We start from the raw sequence: 24,651 nt of genomic DNA, 5'->3' as shown, positions 1-24,651 counted from the left end.
TATGGACTCCTGTTGATGATGGGCTTAGTCCTGTATGGAATCCTGTTGATGATGGGGTTAGTCCTATATGGACTCCTGTTGATGATGGGGTTAGGGTTAGTCCTGTATGGACTCCTGTTGATGATGGTGTTAGGGTTAGCCCTGTATGGACTCCTTTTGATTAATCCGACATGGGGTTAGTCCTATATGGACTCCTGTTGATGATGGTGTTAGGGTTAGTCCTGTATGGACTCCTGTTGATTAATCCGACATGGGGTTAGTCCTATATGGACTCCTGTTGATGATGGGGTTAGGGTTAGTCCTGTATGGACTCCTGTTGATGATGGTGTTAGGGTTAGTCCTGTATGGACTCCTGTTGATTAATCTGACATGGGGTTAGTCCTATATGGACTCCTGTTGATGATGGGGTTAGGGTTAGTCCTGTATGGACTCCTGTTGATGATGGGGTTAGGGTTAGTCCTGTATGGACTCCTGTTGATTAATCCCACATGGGGTTAGTCCTATATGGACTCCTGTTGATGATGGGGTTAGGGTTAGTCCTGTATGGACTCCTGTTGATTAATCCCACATGGGGTTAGTCCTATATGGACTCCTGTTGATGATGGGGTTAGTCCTATATGGACTCCTGTTGATGATGGGGTTAGTCCTATATGGACTCCTGTTGATGATGGTGTTAGTCCTGTATGGACTCCTGTTGATGATGGGGTTAGTCCTATATGGACTCCTGTTGATGATGGGGTTAGGGTTAGTCCTGTATGGACTCCTGTTGATTAATCCCACATGGGGTTAGTCCTATATGGACTCCTGTTGATGATGGGGTTAGGGTTAGTCCTGTATGGACTCCTGTTGATTAATCCCACATGGGGTTAGTCCTATATGGACTCCTGTTGATTAATCCCACATGGGGTTAGTCCTATATGGACTCCTGTTGATGATGGGGTTAGGGTTAGTCCTGTATGGACTCCTGTTGATGATGGGGTTAGGGCTAGTTCTGTATGGACTGTTGATTAATCCGACATGGGGTTAGTCCTATATGGACTCCTGTTGATGATGGGGTTAGGGTTAGTCCTATATGGACTCCTGTTGATGATGGGGTTAGGGTTAATCCTGTATGGACTCCTGTTGATGATGGGGTTAGGGTTAGTCCTGTATGGACTCCTGTTGATGATGGGGTTAGGGCTAGTCCTGTATGGACTGTTGATTAATCCGATATGGGGTTAGTCCTATATGGACTCCTGTTGATGATGGGGTTAGGGTTAGTCCTATATGGACTCCTGTTGATGATGGGGTTAGGGCTAGGCCTGTATGGACTCCTGTTGATGATGGGGTTAGGGTTAGTCCTGTATGGACTCCTGTTGATGATGGGGTTAGGGCTAGTCCTGTATGGACTTCTGTTGATGATGGGGTTAGTCCTGTATGGGCTCCTGTTGATGATGGGGTTAGTCCTGTATGGACTCCTGTTGATGATGGGGTTAGTCCTATATGGACTCCTGTTGATGATGGGGTTAGGGTTAGTCCTGTATGGACTCCTGTTGATGATGGGGTTAGGGCTAGTCCTGTATGGACTCCTGTTGATGATGGGGCTAGTCCTGTATGGACTCCTGTTGATGATGGGGTTAGGGTTAGTCCTGTATGGACTCCTGTTAATGATGGGGTTAGTCTTGTATGGACTCCTCTTGATGATGGGTTAGTCCTGTATGGACTCCTGTTAATGATGGGGTTAGTCTTGTATGGACTCCTCTTGATGATGGGGTTAGTCCTGTATGGACTCCTGTTGATGATGGGGTTAGGGCTAGTCCTGTATGGACTCCTGTTGATGATGGGGCTAGTCCTGTATGGACTCCTGTTGATGATGGGGTTAGTTCTTTATGGACTCCTGTTGATGATAGGGCTAGTTCTGTATGGACTCCTGTTAATGAATCCCACATGGGGTTAGTTCCTGTATGGACTCCTGTTGATGATGGGGTTAGGGTTAGTCCTGTATGGACTCCTGTTGATGATGGTGTTAGGGTTAGTCCTGTATGGACTCCTGTTGATTAATCTGACATGGGGTTAGTCCTATATGGACTCCTGTTGATGATGGGGTTAGGGTTAGTCCTGTATGGACTCCTGTTGATGATGGGGTTAGGGTTAGTCCTGTATGGACTCCTGTTGATTAATCCCACATGGGGTTAGTCCTATATGGACTCCTGTTGATGATGGGGTTAGGGTTAGTCCTGTATGGACTCCTGTTGATTAATCCCACATGGGGTTAGTCCTATATGGACTCCTGTTGATGATGGGGTTAGTCCTATATGGACTCCTGTTGATGGTGGGGTTAGTCCTATATGGACTCCTGTTGATGATGGAGTTAGTCCTGTATGGACTCCTGTTGATGATGGGGTTAGTCCTATATGGACTCCTGTTGATGATGGGGTTAGGGTTAGTCCTGTATGGACTCCTGTTGATTAATCCCACATGGGGTTAGTCCTATATGGACTCCTGTTGATGATGGGGTTAGGGTTAGTCCTGTATGGACTCCTGTTGATTAATCCCACATGGGGTTAGTCCTATATGGACTCCTGTTGATTAATCCCACATGGGGTTAGTCCTATATGGACTCCTGTTGATGATGGGGTTAGGGTTAGTCTTGTATGGACTCCTGTTGATGATGGGGTTAGGGCTAGTTCTGTATGGACTGTTGATTAATCCGACATGGGGTTAGTCCTATATGGACTCCTGTTGATGATGGGGTTAGGGTTAGTCCTATATGGACTCCTGTTGATGATGGGGTTAGGGTTAATCCTGTATGGACTCCTGTTGATGATGGGGTTAGGGTTAGTCCTGTATGGACTCCTGTTGATGATGGGGTTAGGGCTAGTCCTGTATGGACTGTTGATTAATCCGACATGGGGTTAGTCCTATATGGACTCCTGTTGATGATGGGGTTAGGGTTAGTCCTATATGGACTCCTGTTGATGATGGGGTTAGGGCTAGGCCTGTATGGACTCCTGTTGATGATGGGGTTAGGGTTAGTCCTGTATGGACTCCTGTTGATGATGGGGTTAGGGCTAGTCCTGTATGGACTTCTGTTGATGATGGGGTTAGTCCTGTATGGGCTCCTGTTGATGATGGGGTTAGTCCTGTATGGACTCCTGTTGATGATGGGGTTAGTCCTATATGGACTCCTGTTGATGATGGGGTTAGGGTTAGTCCTGTATGGACTCCTGTTGATGATGGGGTTAGGGCTAGTCCTGTATGGACTCCTGTTGATGATGGGGCTAGTCCTGTATGGACTCCTGTTGATGATGGGGTTAGGGTTAGTCCTGTATGGACTCCTGTTAATGATGGGGTTAGTCTTGTATGGACTCCTCTTGATGATGGGTTAGTCCTGTATGGACTCCTGTTAATGATGGGGTTAGTCTTGTATGGACTCCTCTTGATGATGGGGTTAGTCCTGTATGGACTCCTGTTGATGATGGGGTTAGGGCTAGTCCTGTATGGACTCCTGTTGATGATGGGGTTAGTTCTTTATGGACTCCTGTTGATGATAGGGCTAGTTCTGTATGGACTCCTGTTAATGAATCCCACATGGGGTTAGTTCCTGTATGGACTCCTGTTGATGATAGGGTTAGTTCTGTATGGACTCCTGTTGATGATGGGGTTAGTTCTGTATGGACTCCTGTTAATGATGGGGTTAGTCCCGTATGGACTCCTGTTGATGATAGGGTTAGTTCTGTATGGACTCCTGTTGATGATAGGGTTAGTCCTGTATGGACTCCTGTTGATGAATCCCACTAGGGGTTAGTCCTGTATGGGCTCCTGTTGATGATAGGGTTAGTCCTGTATGGACTCCTGTTGATGATGGAGTTAGTTCTGTATGGACTCCTGTTGATGATGGGGTTAGTCCTGTATGGACTCCTGTTGATGATGGGGTTAGTCCTATATGGACTCCTGTTGATGATGGGGTTAGTCCTGTATGGACTCCTGTTGATGATGGGGTTAGTCCTGTATGGACTCCAGTTGATGATAGGGTTAGTCCTATATGGACTCCTGTTGATGATGGGGTTAGTCCTGTATGGACTCCTGTTGATGATGGGGTTAGGGTTAGTCCTGTATGGACTCCTGTTGATGATAGGGTTAAGGTTAGTCCTGTTGATGATAGGGTTCAGGTTAGTCCTGTTGATGATAGGGTTAAGGTTAGTCCTGTATGGACTCCTGTTGATGATAGGGTTAAGGTTAGTCCTGTATGGACTCCTGTTGATGATAGGGTTAAGGTTAGTCCTGTTGATGATGGGGTTAAGGTTAGTCCTGTTGATGATAGGGTTAAGGTTAGTCCTGTATGGACTCCTGTTGATGATAGGGTTCAGGTTAGTCCTGTATGGACTCCTGTTGATGATAGGGTTCAGATTAGTCCTGTATGGACTCCTGTTGATGATAGGGTTAAGGTTAGTTCTGTATGGACTCCTGTTGATGATAGGGTTAAGGTTAGTCCTGTATGGACTCCTGTTGATGATAGGGTTCAGGTTAGTCCTGTATGGACTCCTGTTGATGATGGGGTTAAGGTTAGTCCTGTATGGACTCCTGTTGATGATGGGGTTAAGGTTAGTCCTGTATGGACTCCTGTTGATGATAGGGTTAAGGTTAGTCCTGTATGGACTCCTGTTGATGATAGGGTTAAGGTTAGTCCTGTATGGACTCCTGTTGATGATAGGGTTAAGGTTAGTCCTGTATGGACTCCTGTTGATGATAGGGTTCAGATTAGTCCTGTATGGACTCCTGTTGATGATAGGGTTAAGGTTAGTCCTGTATGGACTCCTGTTGATGATAGGGTTCAGATTAGTCCTGTATGGACTCCTGTTGATGATAGGGTTAAGGTTAGTCCTGTATGGACTCCTGTTGATGATAGGGTTCAGATTAGTCCTGTATGGACTCCTGTTGATGATAGGGTTAAGGTTAGTCCTGTATGGACTCCTGTTGATGATAGGGTTAAGGTTAGTCCTGTATGGACTCCTGTTGATGATAGGGTTCAGGTTAGTCCTGTATGGACTCCTGTTGATGATAGGGTTCAGATTAGTCCTGTATGGACTCCTGTTGATGATAGGGTTAAGGTTAGTCCTGTATGGACTCCTGTTGATGATAGGGTTCAGATTAGTCCTGTATGGACTCCTGTTGATGATAGGGTTAAGGTTAGTCCTGTATGGACTCCTGTTGATGATAGGGTTCAGATTAGTCCTGTATGGACTCCTGTTGATGATAGGGTTAAGGTTAGTCCTGTTGATTAATCCCACATGGGGCAGGTAGTTTAGTGTTTAGAGTGTTGGGCCTGTAGCTGAAAGTTTGCTGGATTGAATCCCTGACCTGACAAGGTAAAAATCTGTCGTTTTGCACCTGAACAAGGCAGTTACCCCACTGTACCCCGGTAGACTGTCATTGTAATTAAGAATTTGTTCTTAACTGATTTGCCTAGTTTTAAAAAAATGGGGTTAAGATTATTCCTGTATGGACTAGTGTTGATGAATCGCAAATACACTGTATTTCAGCACATTCATGCTGATACTCATTGCCAACATTTCAACAAAACAAATCAAAGAATATTTCACTAATTTCATCTCATTCTAAGATTTGTATTTAGTTAATAAGAACAAGTTATTATTTACAATGATGGCCTACCCCGGACGACGCTGGGCCAATTGTGCGCCGCCCCTATGGGACTCCCAATCACAGCCGGACGTGATACAGTCTGGAGTCGAACCAGGGATTGTAGTGACGCCTCTTGCACTGAGATGCAAGGCCTTAGACCGCTGCGCCACTCGGGAACAGTGACGTATTTGCATTAGAAAGCCAGTAGCTTTTAAACTTGTTTGTTTACATCATATTTCAAGCATTTATTGGTATTTACCTCATTTCGTAGAGACTGTTGGTGCGAATACGCTACCGTACAGTATACCCGTTGATTTTGAAGAATATATCTTATTAATTCCCCATTGAGCTTAGTTCAACAGTCGAACCCCATCAGATCCTACAATATAAGCTTTGTTGTACTCCGTTGTTTGTAAACTATGTAATTGTAAACAAACGCCGCAAAGCCTCAAAACATGGATAAAACTATCCTTTTCATCTCAAGGATGTATCCACAGCTCTGTCTATGAATTTGAGAGTGGTTACATTTCTCCAGCCTCATCCCTCAGCTGTTTTCAAAAAAGTTATGGGGTATCCACTACTATATATATATAAACTCAGCAAAAAAAAAGAAACACCCCTTTTTTTCATGGACCCTGTCTTTCAAAGATAATTCATAAAAATCCAAATGACTTCACAGATCTTCATTGTAAAGGGGTTTAAAACAGTTACCCATGCTTGTTCAATGAACCGTAAACAATTAATGAACATGCACCTGTGGAACGGTCGTTAAGACACTAACAGCTTACAGACGGTAGACAATTAAGGTCACAGTTATGAAAACGTAGGACACTAAAGAGGCCTTTCTACTGACTCTGAAAAAGACCAAAATAAAGATGCCCAGGGTCCCTGCTCATCTGCGTAAACGTGCCTTAGACATGATGTAAAGAGGCATAAGGACTGCAGATGTGGCCAGGGCAATAAATTGCAATGTCCGTACTGTGAGACGCCGAAGACAGCACTACAGGGAGACAGAACGGACAGCTGATCGTCCTCGCAGTGGCAGACCACATGTAACAACACCTGCACAGGGTCGGTACATCCGAACATCACACCTGCGGGACAGGTACAGGATGGCAACAACAACTGCCCGAGTTACACCAGGAACGCACAATCCCTCCATCAGTGCTCAGACTGTCCTCAATATGCTGAGAGAGGCTGGACTGAGGGCTTGTAGGCCTGTTGTAAGGCACTAACAACAACCTCGCCTATGGGCACAAACACACCGTCTCTGGACCAGACAGGACTGGACAAAAAGTGCTCTTCACTGACAAGTCGCGGTTTTGTCTCACCAGGGGTGATGGTCGGATTCGCGTTTATCGTCAAAGGAATGAGCATTACACCGAGGCCTGTACTCTGGAGCGGGATAGATTTGGAGGTGGAGGGTCCGTCATGGTCTGGGGCGATGTGTCACAGCATCATCGGACTGAGCTTGTTGTCATTGCAGTCAATCTCAACAGCGTGTATTACAGGGAAGACATCCTCCTCCCTCATGTGGTACCCTTCCTGCAGGATCATCCTGACATGACCCTCCAGCATGACAATGCCACCAGCCATACTGCTCATTCTGTGTGTGATTTCCAGCAAAACAGGAATGTCAGTGTTTTGCCATGGCCAGCGAAGAGCCCGAATCTCAATCTCATTGAGCACGTCTGGGACCTGTTGAAACAGAAGGTGAGGGCTAGGGCCATTCCCCCCTGAAATGTCCGGGGACTTGCAGGTGCCTTGGTGGGAGAGTGGGGTAACATCTCACAGCAAGAACGGGCAAATCTGGTGCAGTCCATGAGGAGATGCACTGCAGTACTTAATGCAGCTGGTGGTCACACCAGATACTGACTGTTACTTTTGATTTTGAACCCCCCTCTTGTTCAGGGACACGTTATTCCATATCTGTTAGTCACATGTCTGTGGAACTTGTTCTGTTTATGTCTCAGTTGTTGAATCTTGTTATGTTCATACAAATATTTACACATACAGTTTCCTGAAAATAAACACAGTTGACAGTGAGAGGACATTTCTTTTTTTGCTGAGTTTTATATTTTACCACCTTTTTTCACCAATTGGTAGTTACAGTCTTGTCCCATCGCTGCAACTCCCGTATGGACTCAGGAGAGAGCTATGCTTCCTTCCAAGTCGAACTGTGCGCTTAACCCAGCGAGCATGCGCCTGGCCTGCCACTAGAGCGCGATGGGACAAGATCATCCCGGCCAGCCGAACCCAACCCCAATCCAGACAATGCTGAGCCAATTGTGCAACGCCTCATGGGTCTCCCGGTCAGCTGTGACACAGCCCGGGATTGAACCCAGGTCTGCAGTGACGTCTCAAGCACTGCGATGCACCACTCGGGAATCCATTTAGTTGTTGTCTGAATGCCAGATTGCTCCTTTAATCCTTCTGATTTGAATTTGTCCTCAAACTCAAAAACAAGAGGCTAAATTAGCTGTTTATCTTAGACCAAGCTTGTTTGATGAGATCACTCCATGTTGTCTGAATTAGAAAAAGATGTATAGTCACAACTGTTCCTGGGTGTCACTGGAGAAAAAAACTGTTGTTTGCGGCTGTGTTTATAGTCTCATTGGTGTTTGTGTGTTTGTGGTCATTGTCAATGTAAATTTACACACTGGGCTTAAAGAGTCTAGATTTAACATTTCTACTGAGGAAATGACCTAGAGTCGAGGTGCAGCCAAAATGCACAGCTCTCAACCCTGCCGTAAACGCAAATCCTTTATAAATAGCTTAACTTGACCCTCAATTACCTTAAACGAGCCTCCTATTTACTTGCTATATACACCATGAACGAGACTAGTTCTTTGCTAGCAACTTAACATCAAAACCTGCTGTAGATAAGCAAAACAGTTGAGCAAAATAGCTCATGTCTCTGTCTCTGTCTCTCTATTGGCGTTTTCAAAATTAGCCTATCAAAATTGGCCTATCAAAATTAGCCTATCAAAATTGACCTATCAAAATTAGCATATCAAATTTAGCCTATCAAATTTAGCCTATCAAAAGTCAACACATGATTATTCACTTTGACCTATTTCTCTTTTAACTATCTCTCAATATCCACATTTGGTTCAAAAGGTCTGTTGGGACATGCAGCACTGCTACTACATCACTGTAGTACTGCCACGGTAGCGTTTCATTATATAAAGATACTATATTTAGTACTGTAACATGTGTCATACTGACTGACTGTCCATATAGGCCCGTATTCTCACCAAATCTGGACGCTTAACTGGAATTTCCGCTCACATTGACGTCAATGACCAATTTGTCCTGCCTTATCCAACTCTGAATTGGCTGGGCCCTTGGTCAGCTAAATGAAACGGCCTGTGATCTCATCCACTCTAATGGGATAGATGTTTGGTGTCTAACATCCTGTGTGGACCAACAGCTCTTTTCACTCTCACTCACTCACTCACTCACTCACTCACTCACTCACTCACTCACTCACTCACTCACTCACTCACTCACTCACTCACTTCACTCACTCACCACTCACTCACTCACTCACTCACTCACTCACTCACTCACACACTCACTCTCACTCACTCGGTTACTCACTTACTCACTCTGTCCCAGTTGGCCGCAGCCCTTCTTTGTAAATGTTTATAATTCAGTTAAAATGGTTTGGGCCTGTAATGAAGTAGCACCATGTTTAGACCTGCACTCAGAGTTTCTGTCAGAGCCCCCTCCCCACTCTCTTTATCTGCCCCCCCCTCTCCTTCTATCTCTATCTCTGTCTTCTCTCTCTCTCTCTCTCTCTCTCTCTCTCTCTCTCTCTCTCCTTGTCTCTCTCTGTCCGTCTCTCTCTTTCCCCCCCTCTCCTTCTATCTCTATCTCTGTCTTCTCTCCTTGTCTCTCTCTCTGTCTCTCTCTTTCTCTCTCTCTTTCCCTCTCTTCTCTATCAATTCAATTAATTTAATTTCAAAGGGCTTTATTGGCATGGGAAACATATGTTTACATTGCCAAGGCAAGTGAAATGGATAAACAAATCTCTCTCTGTGTCTCTGTCTCTGTCTCTGTTTCTGTCTCTCTCTCTCCCTCTCTCCCCCTCTCCGTCTCTGTCTGTCTGTCTGTCTGTCTGTCTGTCTGTCTGTCTGTCTGTCTGTCTGTCTGTCTGTCTGTCTGTCTGTCTGTCTGTCTGTCTGTCTGTCTCTCTCTGTCTCTGTCTCTCTCCCTCTCTCCGTCTGTCTGTCTGTCTGTCTGTCTGTCTGTCTGTCTGTCTGTCTGTCTGTCTGTCTGTCTGTCTGTCTGTCTGTCTGTCTGTCTCTCTGTCTCTGTCTCTCTCCCTCTCTCTCCCCCTCTCTGTCTGTCTGTCTGTCTGTCTGTCTGTCTGTCTGTCTGTCTGTCTGTCTGTCTGTCTCTCTCTCTCTCTCTGTCTCTCTCTCTGTCTGTATGTATGTCTCTCTCTCTCTCTCTCTCTGTCTGTCTGTATGTCTCTCTCTCTCTCTCTCTCTCTCTCTCTCTCTCTCTCTCTCTCTCTGTCTGTATGTCTCTCTCTCTCTCTCTCTCTCTCTCTCTCTCTGTCTGTATGTATGTCTCTCTCTCTCTCTGTCTCTGTCTCTCTCTGTCTCTCTCTCGCTCTCTGTCTCTCTCTGTTTCTCTCTCTCTCTCTCTCTCTCTCTCTCTCTCTCTCTCTCTCTCTCTCTCTCTCTCTCTCTCTCTCTCTCAATTCAATTCAATTCAATTCAATTCAATTCAAGGACTTTATTGGCATGGGAAACATGTGTTAACATTGCCAAAGCAAGTGAGGTAGACAACATACAAAGTGGATATATAAAGTGAAAAACAACAAAAATTAACAGTAAACATTACACATACAGAAGTTTCAAAACAGTAAAGACATTACAAATGTCATATTATATATATATACAATGTACAAATAGTTAAAGGACACAAGATAAAATAAATAAGCATAAATATGGGTTGTATTTACAATGGTGTTTGTTCTTCACTGGTTGCCCTTTTCTCGTGGCAACAGGTCACAAATCTTGCTGCTGTGATGGCACACTGTGGAATTTCACCCAGTAGATATGGGAGTTTTTCAAAATTGGATTTGTTTTGGAATTCTTTGTGGATCTGTGTAATCTGGGGGAAATATGTCTCTCTAATATGGTCATACATTGGGCAGGAGGTTAGGAAGTGCAGCTCAGTTTCCACCTCTCTCTCTCTCTCTCTCTCTCTCTCTGTCTCTGTCTCTCTCTCTCTCTCTCTCTCTCTCTCTCTCTCTCTCCTTGTCTCTCTCTCGCCGTCTCTCTCTTTCCCCCCTCTCCTTATATCTCTATCTCTGTCTTCTCTCTCTCTCTCTGTCTCTGTCTCTCTCTGTTTCTCTCTCTCTCTCTCTCTCTCTCTCACTCTCTGTCTCTGTCTCTGTTTCTCTCTCAGTGCAGAAGTATTGATGTGTTTCCTGACATGTATAATGACACACAGACAAACGTGTTAAACAGTAGATGTGGGTACTTGGCATTGGAAAAAGATCTAGGGTGAATTAATAATACAAACCAGGGTTATTGCAGGAAAGCCATAGATCTGGTGGCAGAGATGTCATCACTTCAAATCCCTCATGCTTACATGCATTTTCACTTGTCGGCCATGCTTCTGTTTTCATCCCATCGTTTCTCATGGATCCGCCTTTGGCCCCATCGTTTCTCATGGATCCGCCTTTGGCCCCATCTGGGGAGAAGATACTTTAAACGTCCAATGTCCCCTTTTCAGTTGTGTCAGAGACACAGAGTACTTACTTTGACCCATTTTTTTCCTTCATTTTTTGGAGCTTCTCTAAAGAGTATTTCAGAGGGGTGTTTGGGCCATATCAACATTGCTTTCTTTTAGACAGGAAAACATTTTTTCTTCATGAAACGACTTTGTTTGAATTTGAGAAAAGCTATTCCTCTGAAATTTCTCTCGGATCTGAGCTGGGACAAGACGCACAGCATACATCATTACGCACAGCATTCATTATTGGACACTGTCTGTATACACTTACCATATGGGGTGGCAGGTTGCCTAGTGGTTAGAGCGATCAAATCCCTGAGCTGACAAGGTAAAAAAATCTGTTTTTCTGCCCCTGAACAAGGCAGTTAACCCACTGTTCCCCAGTAGGCCATCGTTGTAAATAAGAATTTGTTCTTAACTGACTTGCCTAGTTAAATAAAGGTTACATTTAAATATTTGCTTGATAGTTAATAAAGCTAATATAATTAAACCAAAGTTGATGGTATTAGATTGAAAAAATGACATAAGAATGTTTTAAGAAACCATAGTTACAGATGATGTCACCTCATTTCACCTTTTTATTTTCGGCAGGCAGGCTAGCGTGTTTCGGCAGGCAGGCTAGCGTGTTTCGGCAGGCAGGCTAGCGTGTTTCGGCAGGCAGGCTAGCGTGTTTCGGCAGTTATGCCTTCATCAGCTCTGTAAATTATTATGTGGATTATAATTAATGGATTTTATTTGTAAGGGTTGATACATTTTTCTTTAGTGAAAATCAAGTCTGACATTTTATAGTGGAAATTACAAACTTTTTGGAACCTCGAATTTTTTAAAATCAAATACTTATGTCATGCAATAAAATGCAAATTCATTACTTAAAAATCATACAATGTGATTTTCTGGATTTTTGTTTTAGATTCCGTCTCTCACAGTTTAAGTGTACCTATGATTAAAATTAGAGACCTCTACATGCTTTGTAAGTAGGAAAACCTGCAAAATCGGCAGTGTATCAAATACTTGTTCTCCCCACTGTAGATACGAGAGGCTCTCCAGTGCTTCCAAAAATGTTGTTATGTTACAACCTTATCCCCAAGAACACAGTGGCCTCCATCATTCTTAAATGGTAGAAGTTTGGATCCACCAAGACTCTTCCTAGAGCTGGCCGCCCGGCCGAACTGAGCAATCGGGGAAAAGGCCCTTGGTCAGGGAGGTGACCAAGAACCCGATGGTCACTCTGACAGAGCTCAAGAGTTCCTCTGTGAAGGAACCTTGCAGAAGGACAACCATCTCTGCTGCACATAATCAATCAGGCCTTTATGGTAGAGTGGCCAGATGGAAGCCACTCCTTGACAGCTCGCTTGGAGTTTGCCAAAAGGCAACTAAAGGTCTCTCAGACCGTGAGAAACAAGATTCTCTGGTCTGATGAAACCAAGATGGAACTCTTCAGCCTGAATGTCAAGCGTCACGTCTGGAGGAAACCTTGCACTATCCCTACGGTGAAGCACGGTGGTGGCAGCATCATGCTGTGGGGATGTTTTTCAGCGGCAGGGACTGGCAGACTAGTCAAGATCGAGGGAAAGATGAACGGAGCAAAGTACAGAGAGATCCTTAATGAAAACCTGCTACAGAGTGCTCAGGACCTCAGACTGGGGCGAAGGTTCACCTTCCAACAGGACAAAGACCCTAAGCACACAGCCAAGACAATGCAGGAGTGGCTTCGGGGCAAGTCTCTGAATGTCCTTGAGTAGCCTAGCCATAGGCCGGACATGAACCCGATCAAACATCTCTGGAGAGACCTGAACACCCCAAATACAGGTGTGTCAAGCTTGTAGCGTCATACCCAAGAAGACTCGAGGCTGTAATCGTTGCCAAAGGTGCTTCAGCAAAGCACTGAGTAAAGGGTCTGAGTACTTATGTAAATGTGATATTTCCATTTGTTCTTTTTTATACATGTTTTGGCTTTGTCATTATGGGGTATTGTGTGTAGCTTAATGAGGGGGGGGGGTGATTTAATCCATTTTAGAATGAGTCTGTAACAAAATGTTGGGTTTGAATGCACTGTAACTACCAACTGCTTCTAATGGAATCTCCTTGCTCTCTCCCAGACTACAGGACAGGCCCGTGCTTCACCAAGGTCAGCAACCAGATGTGCCAGGGCCAGGTGAGTGGCATCGTGTGCACCAAGACCCTGTGCTGTGCCACGGTGGGGCGTGCCTGGGGACACCCCTGCGAGATGTGTCCGGCCCAGCCCCAGCCATGCCGCCGAGGCTTCATCCCCAACATACGCACCGGAGCCTGCCAGGGTGAGGAGTGGGATACGTCAAGATTAAACTAGCTTTCCAATATTTTTATATTCATTAAGTCATTTCATTGGACACACTTTTTTTTGTCAAGTGTTTGTGAAGTTTGGTCCCAATTTTTTTTGTTTTCGTCGAATTGTGTTCACATAAGGTCAAAATCAAGATAACTGGCTGAGCTAAATTTATAATTATAGGATGAGAGGTGTAGCCACAATTGATAATGCATAAACAATTATCAACATGTAATTACACAAACAGCAAATGTCCACTACAATGTGCATTGCAGATAATTTTAGCCACAGTTTTTGAAAAAGCATTTGAAAACAAAGACATTGGACCAGCTGAGGTCAAATGCCAGCCTTGTTATCCAGTTCATTGTCAACTGACCTGGGAATGACCCCTATGGACACGCCCACAGGTCTCTATTGAATTCTAATGGGCCTTGCTCTGAGAGGGAGGGGTGAAGGGACCCTAAATATTCATTAGGATGATGACACACACACACACACACCAGGCTTTGCGTCTCTCGTCTGCTGACGGACTAAGGGTCCTGAGTCAGTCAATTCAGGAAGAGATTTTAATGTAATATTTTTTAAAAATGAAGACTTTTCACATAAATAGTTTCTCTCTTTTCAGCTTATTGAGAAATCATTGAAAATAGATGCCATTTTTCAATAATTGAATTGGCCTGAACCCTGGTGTGTGTGTGTGTGTATGTCACTGCATTGTTAGAGGCAATATTTCACACCACCCTCACCCCCTCCTCACCCTCCCCCCCAAAAAGCCTTTTGTGAACTCTTGACTCTTTTTTTTTTCTCTCTTCCTAGCTCTGACTTTGCTGATAGCTACTTTATTGAGGAAAAAATGTACTTACTATGACTGTGATATGTGGTTGTCCCACCTAGCTATCTCAAGATGAACGCACTAAATGTAAGTCGCTCTGGATAAGAACGTCTGCTAAATGACTAAAATGTGAAATATTTAACGTTAGATAATAACGAACAAACTTACTACGCGGCCATGACGTCATGGCCTCTCGACGTTCGTCACATTAACACTGCACCGGTGCTAGAGCACGGCCATTTTGAAAAGTAACTTTTGAACCAACTGTCAACCGTCAAACTGACCAACTGTCAAATAGCAGATCTTGGGTTCCATTACAGACTCAGAGCATAAATCCCTCCTTAGCGTTTCTAATCCCCTCCTGTGGTAAAACAGTGAAGGTCCCTCTCTGTGTTTTATTGCAGTATTTAGTATAAAGGACTTTAAAAGAGTGCAGACGTTCTCCTATCGTGTCTATGGTCTCATAGAGTGACAAGTGAATGAATGAACAAGTGAATGGGAGTGAAAACCTCAGGTCACTAAAAGGTCAACCTAAAGCTACTCCCTCCTGACAATATCAACTAAACAGAAGCACCGTTCATGACACTTCCTAATCTCCACTCTCCAGCACTGCCTCTGTGAATAAGTAACTGCCTCAGCCCTTGTGTAGAGAGACCATGGAAATAGGAAGGGAGGGATAGACAGAGAGAAATAGAGAAAGCTAGGAGGGGGGAGGGACTAAATGGGGGGAGAGAATGCATGGAGGGAGGGAGTGAGGGAGGGAAATGGAGAGAGCCAGAGAGAGAGGAGGGATTAGAATGAGAGAGTCAGTCCATAAAGGTATTGAGAGAATGAGGTAGAAGTAGTGAGGGGGGGCCCCTTGAACGTTTTATAAAGACCCTTCCATACAGCAGTGGATGTAGTAGGAAGATGTGCTGTGTTGGGTCTACACAGCCTTGGTGCTGTCTCTGTTGAAGGAGTGAATGAACAGCTAGGTGTTAAATCTCCTGTAAAGCCCTCGCACCCCGCCTAGTGCCATGGCGACCGTCCGCCCACTGCCACGGCAACAAGGAGGTGCCTGTAAAGCCTCCGTCGAGCAGTGATGTGAGGTCAGCATGAGAGAGAGAGAGGGAGAGAGCGAGGGGGGTGGGGGGATAGAGCGAGATATGAATATACAGTACCTTCGGAAAGTATTCAGACCCCTTGACTTTTTTGATAGGATACAGCCTTATTCTAAAATGGATTAAATAGTTTCCCCCCCTCATCAATCTACACACAATAACCCAAATTGACAAAGCAAAATCTGGTTTTTAGAATTTTTTGCTAATTTATAAAAAATAAAAAACTGAAATATTACATTTACGTAAGTATTCAGACCCTTTACTCAGTACTTTGTTGAAGCACCTTTGGCAGCGATTTCAGCCATTAATCTTCTTGAGTATGACGCTACAAGCTTGGCACACATGTCAATTGGGGAGTATCTCCCAATCTTCTCTGCTCTCTCAGGTTTGATGGGGAGCGTTGCTGCACAGCTATTTTCAGGTCTCTCCAGAGATGTTCGATCAGGTTTAAGTCTGGGCTCTGGCTGGGCCACTCAAGGACATTCAGAGACTTGTCCCAAAGCCACTTAGCTGTGCGCTTAGGGTCGTTGTCCTGTTGGAAGGTGAACCTTCGCCCTAGTCTGATGTCCTGAGCGCTCTGGAGCAGGTTTTCATCATGGAGCTCTCTGTACTTTGCTCTGTTCAACTTTGCCTCGATCCTGACTAGTCTCCCAGTCCCAGCCACTGGAAAACATCACCACAGATTGATTCTGCCAACACCATTCTTCACCGTAGGGATGGTGCAAGGTTTCCTCCAGACGTGACGCTTGGCATGCAGGCCAAAGGGTTCAATCTTGGTTTCATCAGACCAGAGAATCTTGTTTTTCATGGTCTGAGAGTCCTTTAGTTGCCTTTTGGCAAACTCCAAGCGGGCTGTCAACTGCCTTTTACTGAGGAGTGGCTTCCATCTGGCCAGTCTACCATTAAAAGGCCTAATTGGTGGAGTGATGCTTAGATGGTTGTCCTTCTGGAAGTTTATCCCATTTCCACAGAGGAACTTTGGTGCTCTGTCAGAGTGACCATCGGGTTCTTGGTCACCTCCTTGACCAAGGAAGGCCCTTCTTCCCCGATTGCTCAGTTCGGCCAGGCGGCCAGCTCTAGGAAGAGTCTTGGTGTTTCCAAACTTCTTTCATTTAAGAATGATGGAGGCCACTGTGTTCTTGGGGACCTTCAATGCTGCTTGGTTTTTGCTTTGACATGCATTGTCAACTTTGGGACCTTATATATAGACAGGTTTGTGCCTTTCCAAATCATGTCCAATCAATTGAATTTACCACAGGTGGACTCCAATCAGTTGTAGAAACATCTCAAGGATGATCAGTGGAAACAGGATGCACCTGAGCTCAATTTCGAGTCTCATAGCAAAGGGTCTGAATATTTATGTAAATAAGATATTTCTGTTCTAATTTGCTTTGTTAATGTTCAAACATGTCTAAAAACCTGTTTTCGCTTTGTCATTATGGGGTATTGTGATGTCATTATGGGGTATTGTGATGTCATTACGGGGTATTGTGATGTCATTATGGGGTATTGTGTGCAGATTGCTGAGGATTTAAAAAAAAAACAATTTTAGAATAAGGCTGTATCATAACAAAATGTGGAAAATGCGAAGGGGTCTTTCTGAAGGCACTGTATGTAAGGACGGAGAGACGCACAACTACATCGGATCTACATGTACCTATATCTACATCTGATCTACATGTACCTATATATACATCGGATCTACATGTACCTATATCTACATCTGATCTACATGTACCTATATCTACATGTACCTATATCTACATCGGAGCTACATGTACCTATATCTACATGTACCTATATCTACATTTGATCAACATGTACCTATATCTACATCTGATCTACATGTACCTATATCTACATGTACCTATATCTACATCTGATCTACATGTACCTATATCTACATGTACCTATATCTACATCTGATGCACATGTACCTATATCTACATGTACCTATATCTACATCTGATGCACATGTACCTATATCTACATGTACCTATATCCACTGACAAAGAAATTATCAACCTATACTTTTAATGGTAGGTTTATTTGAACAGGTAGAGACAGGATAACAACAAAAAAATCCAGAAAAACGCATGTCAAAAATGTTATAAATTGATTTGCATTTTAATGAGTGAAATAAGTATTTGACCCCTCTGCAAAACATGACTTAGTACTTGGTGGCAAAACCCTTGTTGGCAATCACAGAGGTCAGACGTTTCTTGTAGTTTGCACACATCTCAGGAGGGATTTTGTCCCACTCCTCTTTGCAGATCTTCTCCAAGTCATTAAGGTTTCGAGGCTGACGTTTGGCAACTCGAACCTTCAGCTCCCTCCACAGATTTTCTATGGGATTAAGGTCTGGAGACTGGCTAGGCCAGTCCAGGACCTTAATGTACTTCTCCTTGAGCCACTCCTTTGTTGCCTTAGCCGTGTGTTTTGGGTCATTGTCATGCTGGAATACCCATCCACGACCCATTTTCAATGCCCTGGCTGAGGGAAGGAGGTTCTCACCCAAGATTTGACAGTACATGGCCCCGTCCATCATCTCTTTGATGCGGTGAAGTTGTCCTGTCCCCTTAGCAGAAAAACACGCCCAATGCATAATGTTTCCACCTCCATGTTTGACGGTGGGGATGGTGTTCTTGGGGTCATAGGCAGCATTCTTCCTCCTCCAAACACGGAGAGTTGAGTTGATGCCAGCTCCATTTCGGTCTCATCTGACCACAACACTTTCATCCAGTTGTCCTCTGAATCATTCAGATGTTCATTGGCAAATTTCAGACGGGCATGTATATGTGCTTTCTTGAGCAGGGGGACCTTGCGGGCGCTGCAGGATTTCAGTCCTTCACGGCGTAGTGTGTTACCAATTGTTTTCTTGTTGACTATGGTCCCAGCTGCCTTGAGATCATTGACAAGATCCTCCCCTGTAGTTCTGAGCTGATTCCTCACCGTTCTCATGATCATTGCAACTCCACAAGGTGAGATCTTGCATGGAGCCCCAGGCTGAGGGAGATTGACAGTTCTTTTGTGTTTTTTCCATTTGCGAATAATCGCACCATCTCTTGTCACCTTCTCACCAAGCTGCTTGGCGATGGTCTTGTACCCCATTCCAGCCTTGTGTAGGTCTACAATCTTGTCCCTGACATCCTTGGAGAGCTCTTTGGTCTTGGCCATGTTGGAGTGTTTGGAATCTGATTGATTGATTGCTTCTGTGGACAGGTTTCTTTTATATAGGTAACAAGCTCCCATTAAGAGTGTGCTCCTAATCTCAGCAAGTTACCTGTATAAAAAACACCTGGAAGCCAGAAATATTTCTGATTGAGAGGGGGTCAAATACTTATTTCCCTCATTAAAATGCAAATAAACCTACCATTAAAATTATAGACGGATATTTTCTTTGTCAGTGGGCAACCGTACAAAATTAGCAGGGGATCAAATACGTTTTTCCCTCACTGTACCTATATCTACATGTACCTATATCTACATCTGATCTACATGTACCTATATCTACATTTGATCTACATGTACCTATATCTACATTTGATCTACATGTACCTATATCTACATTTGATCTACATGTACCTATTTCTACATTTGATCTACATATACATATATTTACATTTGATCTACATATACATATATCTACATCTGATCTACATATACATATATCTACATCTGATCTACATATACATATATCTACATCTGATCTACATATACATATATCTACATCTGATCTACATGTACCTATATCTACATCTGATCTACATGTACCTACAGTGGGGAGAACAAGTATTTGGTACACTGCCGATTTTGCAGGTTTTCCTACTTACAAAGCATGTAGAGGTCTGTAATTGTTATCATGGGTATACTTCAACTGTGAAAGACAGAATCTAAAACAAAAATCCATAAAATCACATTGTATGTTTTTTAAGTAATTCATTTGCATTTTATTGCATGACATAAGTATTTGATACATCAGAAAAGCAGAACTTAATATTTGGTACAGAAACCTTTGTTTGCAATTACAGAGATCATACCTTTCCTGTAGTTCTTGACCAGGGTTGCACACACTGCAGCAGGGATTTTGGCCCACTCCTCCATACAGTCCTTCTCCAGATCCTTCAGGTTTCGGGGCTGTTGCTGGGCAATACGGACTTTCAGCTCCCTCCAAAGATTTTCTATTGGGTTCAGGTCTGAAGACTGGCTAGGCCACTCCAGGACCTTGAGATGCTTCTTACGGAGCCACTCCTTAGTTGCCCTGGCTGTGTGTTTCGGGTCGTTGTCATGCTGGAAGACCCAGCCACGACCCATCTTCAATGCTCTTACTGAGGGAAGGAGGTTGTTGGCCAAGATCTCACGATACATGGCCCAATCCATCCTCCCCTCAATAGGGTGCAGTCGTCCTGTCCCCTTTGCAGAAAAGCATCCCCAAAGAATGATGTTTCCACCTCCATGCTTCACGGTTGGGAGGGTGTTCTTGGGGTTGTACTCATCCTTCTTCTTCCTCCAAAAACGGTGAGTGGAGTTTAGACCAAAAAGCTCTATTTTTGTCTCATCAGACCACATGACCTTCTCCCATTCCTCCTCTGGATCATCCAGATGGTCATTGGAAACCTTCAGACAGGCCTGGACATGCGCCGGCTTGAGCAGGGGGACCTTGCGTGCGCTGCAGTATTTTAATCCATGACGACGTAGTGTGTTACTAATGTTTTTTTTAAGACTGTGGTCCCAGCTCTCTTCAGGTCATTGACCAGGTCCTGCCGTGTAGTTCTGGGCTGATCCCTCACCTTCCTCATGATCATTGATGCCCCACAAGGTGAGATCTTGCATGGAGCCCCAGACCAAGGGTGATTGACCGTCATCTTGAACTTCTTCCATTTTCTAATAATTGCGCCAACAGTTGTTGCCTTCTCACCAAACTGCTTGCCTATTGTCCTGTAGCCCATCCCAGCCTTGTGCAGGTCTACAATTTTATCACTGATGTCCTTACACAGCTCTCTGGTCTTGGCCATTGTGGAGAGGTTGGAGTCTGTTTGATTGAGTGTGTGGACAGGTGTCTTTTATACAGGTAACGAGTTCAAACAGGTGCAGTTAATACAGGTAATGAGTGGAGAACAGGAGGGCTTCTTAAAGAAAAACTAACAGGTCTGTGAGAGCCGGAATTCTTACTGGTTGGTAGGTGATCAAATACTTTTGTCATGTAATAAAATGCAAATTAATTACATAAAAATCATACAATGTGATTTTCTGGATTTTTGTTTTAGATTCCGCCTCTCACAGTTGAAGTGTACCTATGATAAAATTACAGACCTCTACATGCTTTGCAAGTAGGAAAACCTGCAAAATCTGCAGTGTATCAAATACTTGTTCTCCCCACTGTATATCTACATTTACTTGATCTACATTTACCTATATCTACATCTGATCTACATTTACCTATCATGTACACATATACAGCAAATATAACTCTGCTTTGCAGATGTTAGTAAAGAATAAAGCCACAAACCAAAAAAGCGTTAGGTGTGTTGTTTATTAACACCTCGTCGCCCCACCACCACCAATGTGGTAGACATTATGGCCAAGCCATTCCAGATGGCATACTGACACCAGTGTGGGCTGATGGGAAAGAAAGGGCTGCCATGCTGCAGACTGAGACAAGCGTGGGTTAAATCACTGCAGTATGGAGCCATTCTCTCCATGTTTGAAATCCCTGCCAAGGAGTTTATGGGGAGCATCACGGGTCTGTGGTAGTCTCAACCTGACTGGAACATCAAAACCAAATATGTCCTAATATGTGCATGTGGTAGTCTCAACCTGACTGATGAGAGAGAGACGAGAGAGAGAGAGAGAGAGAGAGAGAGAGAGAGAGGAGTGCTCATTCATCATCTAACTGAGCCTAGAGACATGCATGTTATGATATGCCACAGCTAAAGCAGCCATTTTGGTTTGAGTGTATTGTAAATGCAATGAAAGATCTAAGCTAACCAAACCCTCTGATAGTCAACCGTTTCAACAGTTATAATAACAGTTATGATTCTTCGGGTTATCCGACTGCTCTACCAGAGATTAGTACTGTGTATGGATTAACATGGGTAACTGGGTAACTGGGATCTATCAGAGATTACTACTGTTTATGGATTAACATGGGTAACTGGGATCTATCAGAGATTAGTACTGTGTATGGATTAACATGGGTAACTGGGTAACTGGGATCTATCAGAGATTACTACTGTTTATGGATTAACATGGGTAACTGGGATCTATCAGAGATTAGTACTGTGTATGGATTAACATGGGTAACTGGGTAACTGGGATCTATCAGAGATTACTACTGTTTATGGATTAACATGGGTAACTGGGATCTATCAGAGATTAGTACTGTGTATGGATTAACATGGGTAACTGGGTAACTGGGATCTATCAGAGATTACTACTGTTTATGGATTAACATGGGTAACTGGGATCTACCAGAGATTAATACTGTTTATGGATTAACATGGGTAACTGGGATCTATCAGAGATTAGTACTGTGTATGGATTAACATGGGTAACTGGGATCTATCAGAGATTAGTACTGTGTATGGATTAACATGGGTAACTGGGATCTATCAGAGATTAGTACTGTATATGGATTAACATGGGTAACATGGGTAACTGGGATCTATCAGAGATTAGTACTGTGTATGGATTAACATGGGTAACATGGGTAACTGGGATCTATCAGAGATTAGTACTGTTTATGGATTAACATGGGTAACTGGGATCTATCAGAGATTAGTACTGTGTATGGATTAACATGGGTAACTGGGATCTACCAGAGATTACTACTGTGTATGGATTAACATGGGTAACTGGGATCTACCAGAGATTAGTACTGTGTATGGATTAACATGGGTAACTGGGATCTACCAGAGATTAATACTGTTTATGGATTAACATGGGTAACTGGGTAACTGGGATCTACCAGAGATTAGTACTGTGTATGGATTAACATGGGTAACTGGGATCTACCAGAGATTAGTACTGTGTATGGATTAACATGGGTAACTGAGATCTACCAGAGATTAGTACTGTGTATGGATTAACATGGGTAACTGGGATCTATCAGAGATTAGTACTGTGTATGGATTAACATGGGTAACTGGGATCTATCAGAGATTAGTACTGTGTATGGATTAACATGGGTAACTGGGATCTACCAGAGATTACTACTGTGTATGGATTAACATGGGTAACTGGGATCTATCAGAGATTAGTACTGTGTATGGATTAACATGGGTAACTGGGATCTACCAGAGATTAGTACTGTATATGGTATAACATGGGTAACTGGGTAACTGGGATCTATTAGAGATTAGTACTGTGTATGGATTAACATGGGTAACTGGGATCTATCAGAGATTAGTACTGTGTATGGATTAACATGGATAACTGGGATCTACCAGAGATTAGATACCACTAGAGACAGGTTGCTACTACAGATACCACTAGAGACAGGTTGCTACTACAGATACCACTAGAGACAGGTTGCTACTACAGATACCACTAGAGACAGGTTGCTACTACAGATACCACTAGAGACAGGTTGCTACTACAGATACCACTAGAGACAGGTTGCTACTAGAGATACCACTAGAGACAGGTTGCTACTACAGATACCACTAGAGACAGGTTGCTACTACAGATACCACTAGAGACAGGTTGCTACTACAGATACCACTAGAGACAGGTTGCTACTACAGATACCACTAGAGACAGGTTGCTACTAGAGATACCACTAGAGACAGGTTGCTACTACAGATACCACTAGAGACAGGTTGCTACTAGAGATACCACTAGAGACAGGTTGCTACTAGAGATACCACTAGAGACAGGTTGCTACTACAGATACCACTAGAGACAGGTTGCTACTAGAGATACCACTAGAGACAGGTTGCTACTACAGATACCACTAGAGACAGGTTGCTACTACAGATACCACTAGAGACAGGTTGCTACTACAGATACCACTAGAGACAGGTTGCTACTAGAGATACCACTAGAGACAGGTTGCTACTACAGATACCACTAGAGACAGGTTGCTACTACAGATACCACTAGAGACAGGTTGCTACTACAGATACCACTAGAGACAGGTTGCTACTACAGATACCACTAGAGACAGGTTGCTACTACAGACACCACAAACCATTTGGATACACACTGAGTTTACAAAACATTTTGAACACCTGCTCTAGTAGGTACCAGGTGGTTTGTTTCAACATACCAGGCTGTTTGTGTCAACGTACCAGGCGGTTTGTGTCAACGTACCAGGCGGTTTGTGTCAACGTAGCAGGCTGTTTGTGTCAACATAACAGGCGGTTTGTGTCAACGTACCAGGCGGTTTGTGTCAACGTAGCAGGCTGTTTGTGTCAACATACCAGGCGGTTTGTGTCAACGTACCAGGTGGTTTGTGTCAATGCCGCTCAACTGTTTCCCGTGTGTATCAAGAATGATCCACCACCAGGCCTCCTTAGTGGTGCAGCAGTCTAAGGCACTGCATCACAGTGCTTGAGTTGTCACTACAGCCCCGGGTTCGATCCCAGGCTGTGTCACAGCCGGCCATGACCGGGAGACCCATAAAGCGGCGCACATTTGGCCCAGCGTCGTCCGGGTTAGGGGAGGGTTTGGCTGGCCGGGATTTCCTTGTTCCATCCCACTCGTTGTGGCGTGCCGGGTGCCTGCAAGCTGACTTCGGTCAACAGTTGGATGGTGTTTCCTCTGACACAATGGTGCTTCTGGGTTAAGCGAGCAGAGTTGTGTTTCAGAGGATGCATGGCTGTTGAGTCCGTAGGGGAGTTGCAGCGATGGGACAAGACTGTAACTACCAATTGGGGAGAAAAATGGGTAAAAAGTACAACATAAAAAAGAATGGTTTACCACCCGAAGGACCTCCAGCCAACTTGACGCTACTGGGAATCATTGTCAACATTGGCCAGCATCCCTGTGGAATTCTGGCCCAGATGAGTTGAGGCTGTTCTGGGGGGGCAATT

The 24,651-nt window shown here is 44.1% G+C and overlaps 1 protein-coding gene across 1 annotated transcript in view; it reads left to right on the top strand.

Annotated features, from left to right (window-relative positions):
* The window catches only part of LOC115117097 (fibrillin-2), a 261,948-nt gene that overhangs the window by 41,324 nt on the left and 195,973 nt on the right, over nucleotides 1-24,651 (top strand). The window contains exon 6 of the mRNA XM_065017208.1: nucleotides 13,479-13,676. Within this exon, the coding sequence (XP_064873280.1) occupies nucleotides 13,479-13,676 (198 nt within the window). The remainder of the gene's footprint in view (nucleotides 1-13,478; nucleotides 13,677-24,651) is intronic.

Source organism: Oncorhynchus nerka, linkage group LG4 (assembly GCF_034236695.1).
Source record: "Oncorhynchus nerka isolate Pitt River linkage group LG4, Oner_Uvic_2.0, whole genome shotgun sequence".
Lineage (NCBI taxonomy): Eukaryota > Metazoa > Chordata > Actinopteri > Salmoniformes > Salmonidae > Oncorhynchus > Oncorhynchus nerka.
The sequence above is the reverse complement of the archived record's forward strand: the minus strand, read 5'-3'. Positions and strand labels throughout refer to the sequence as shown.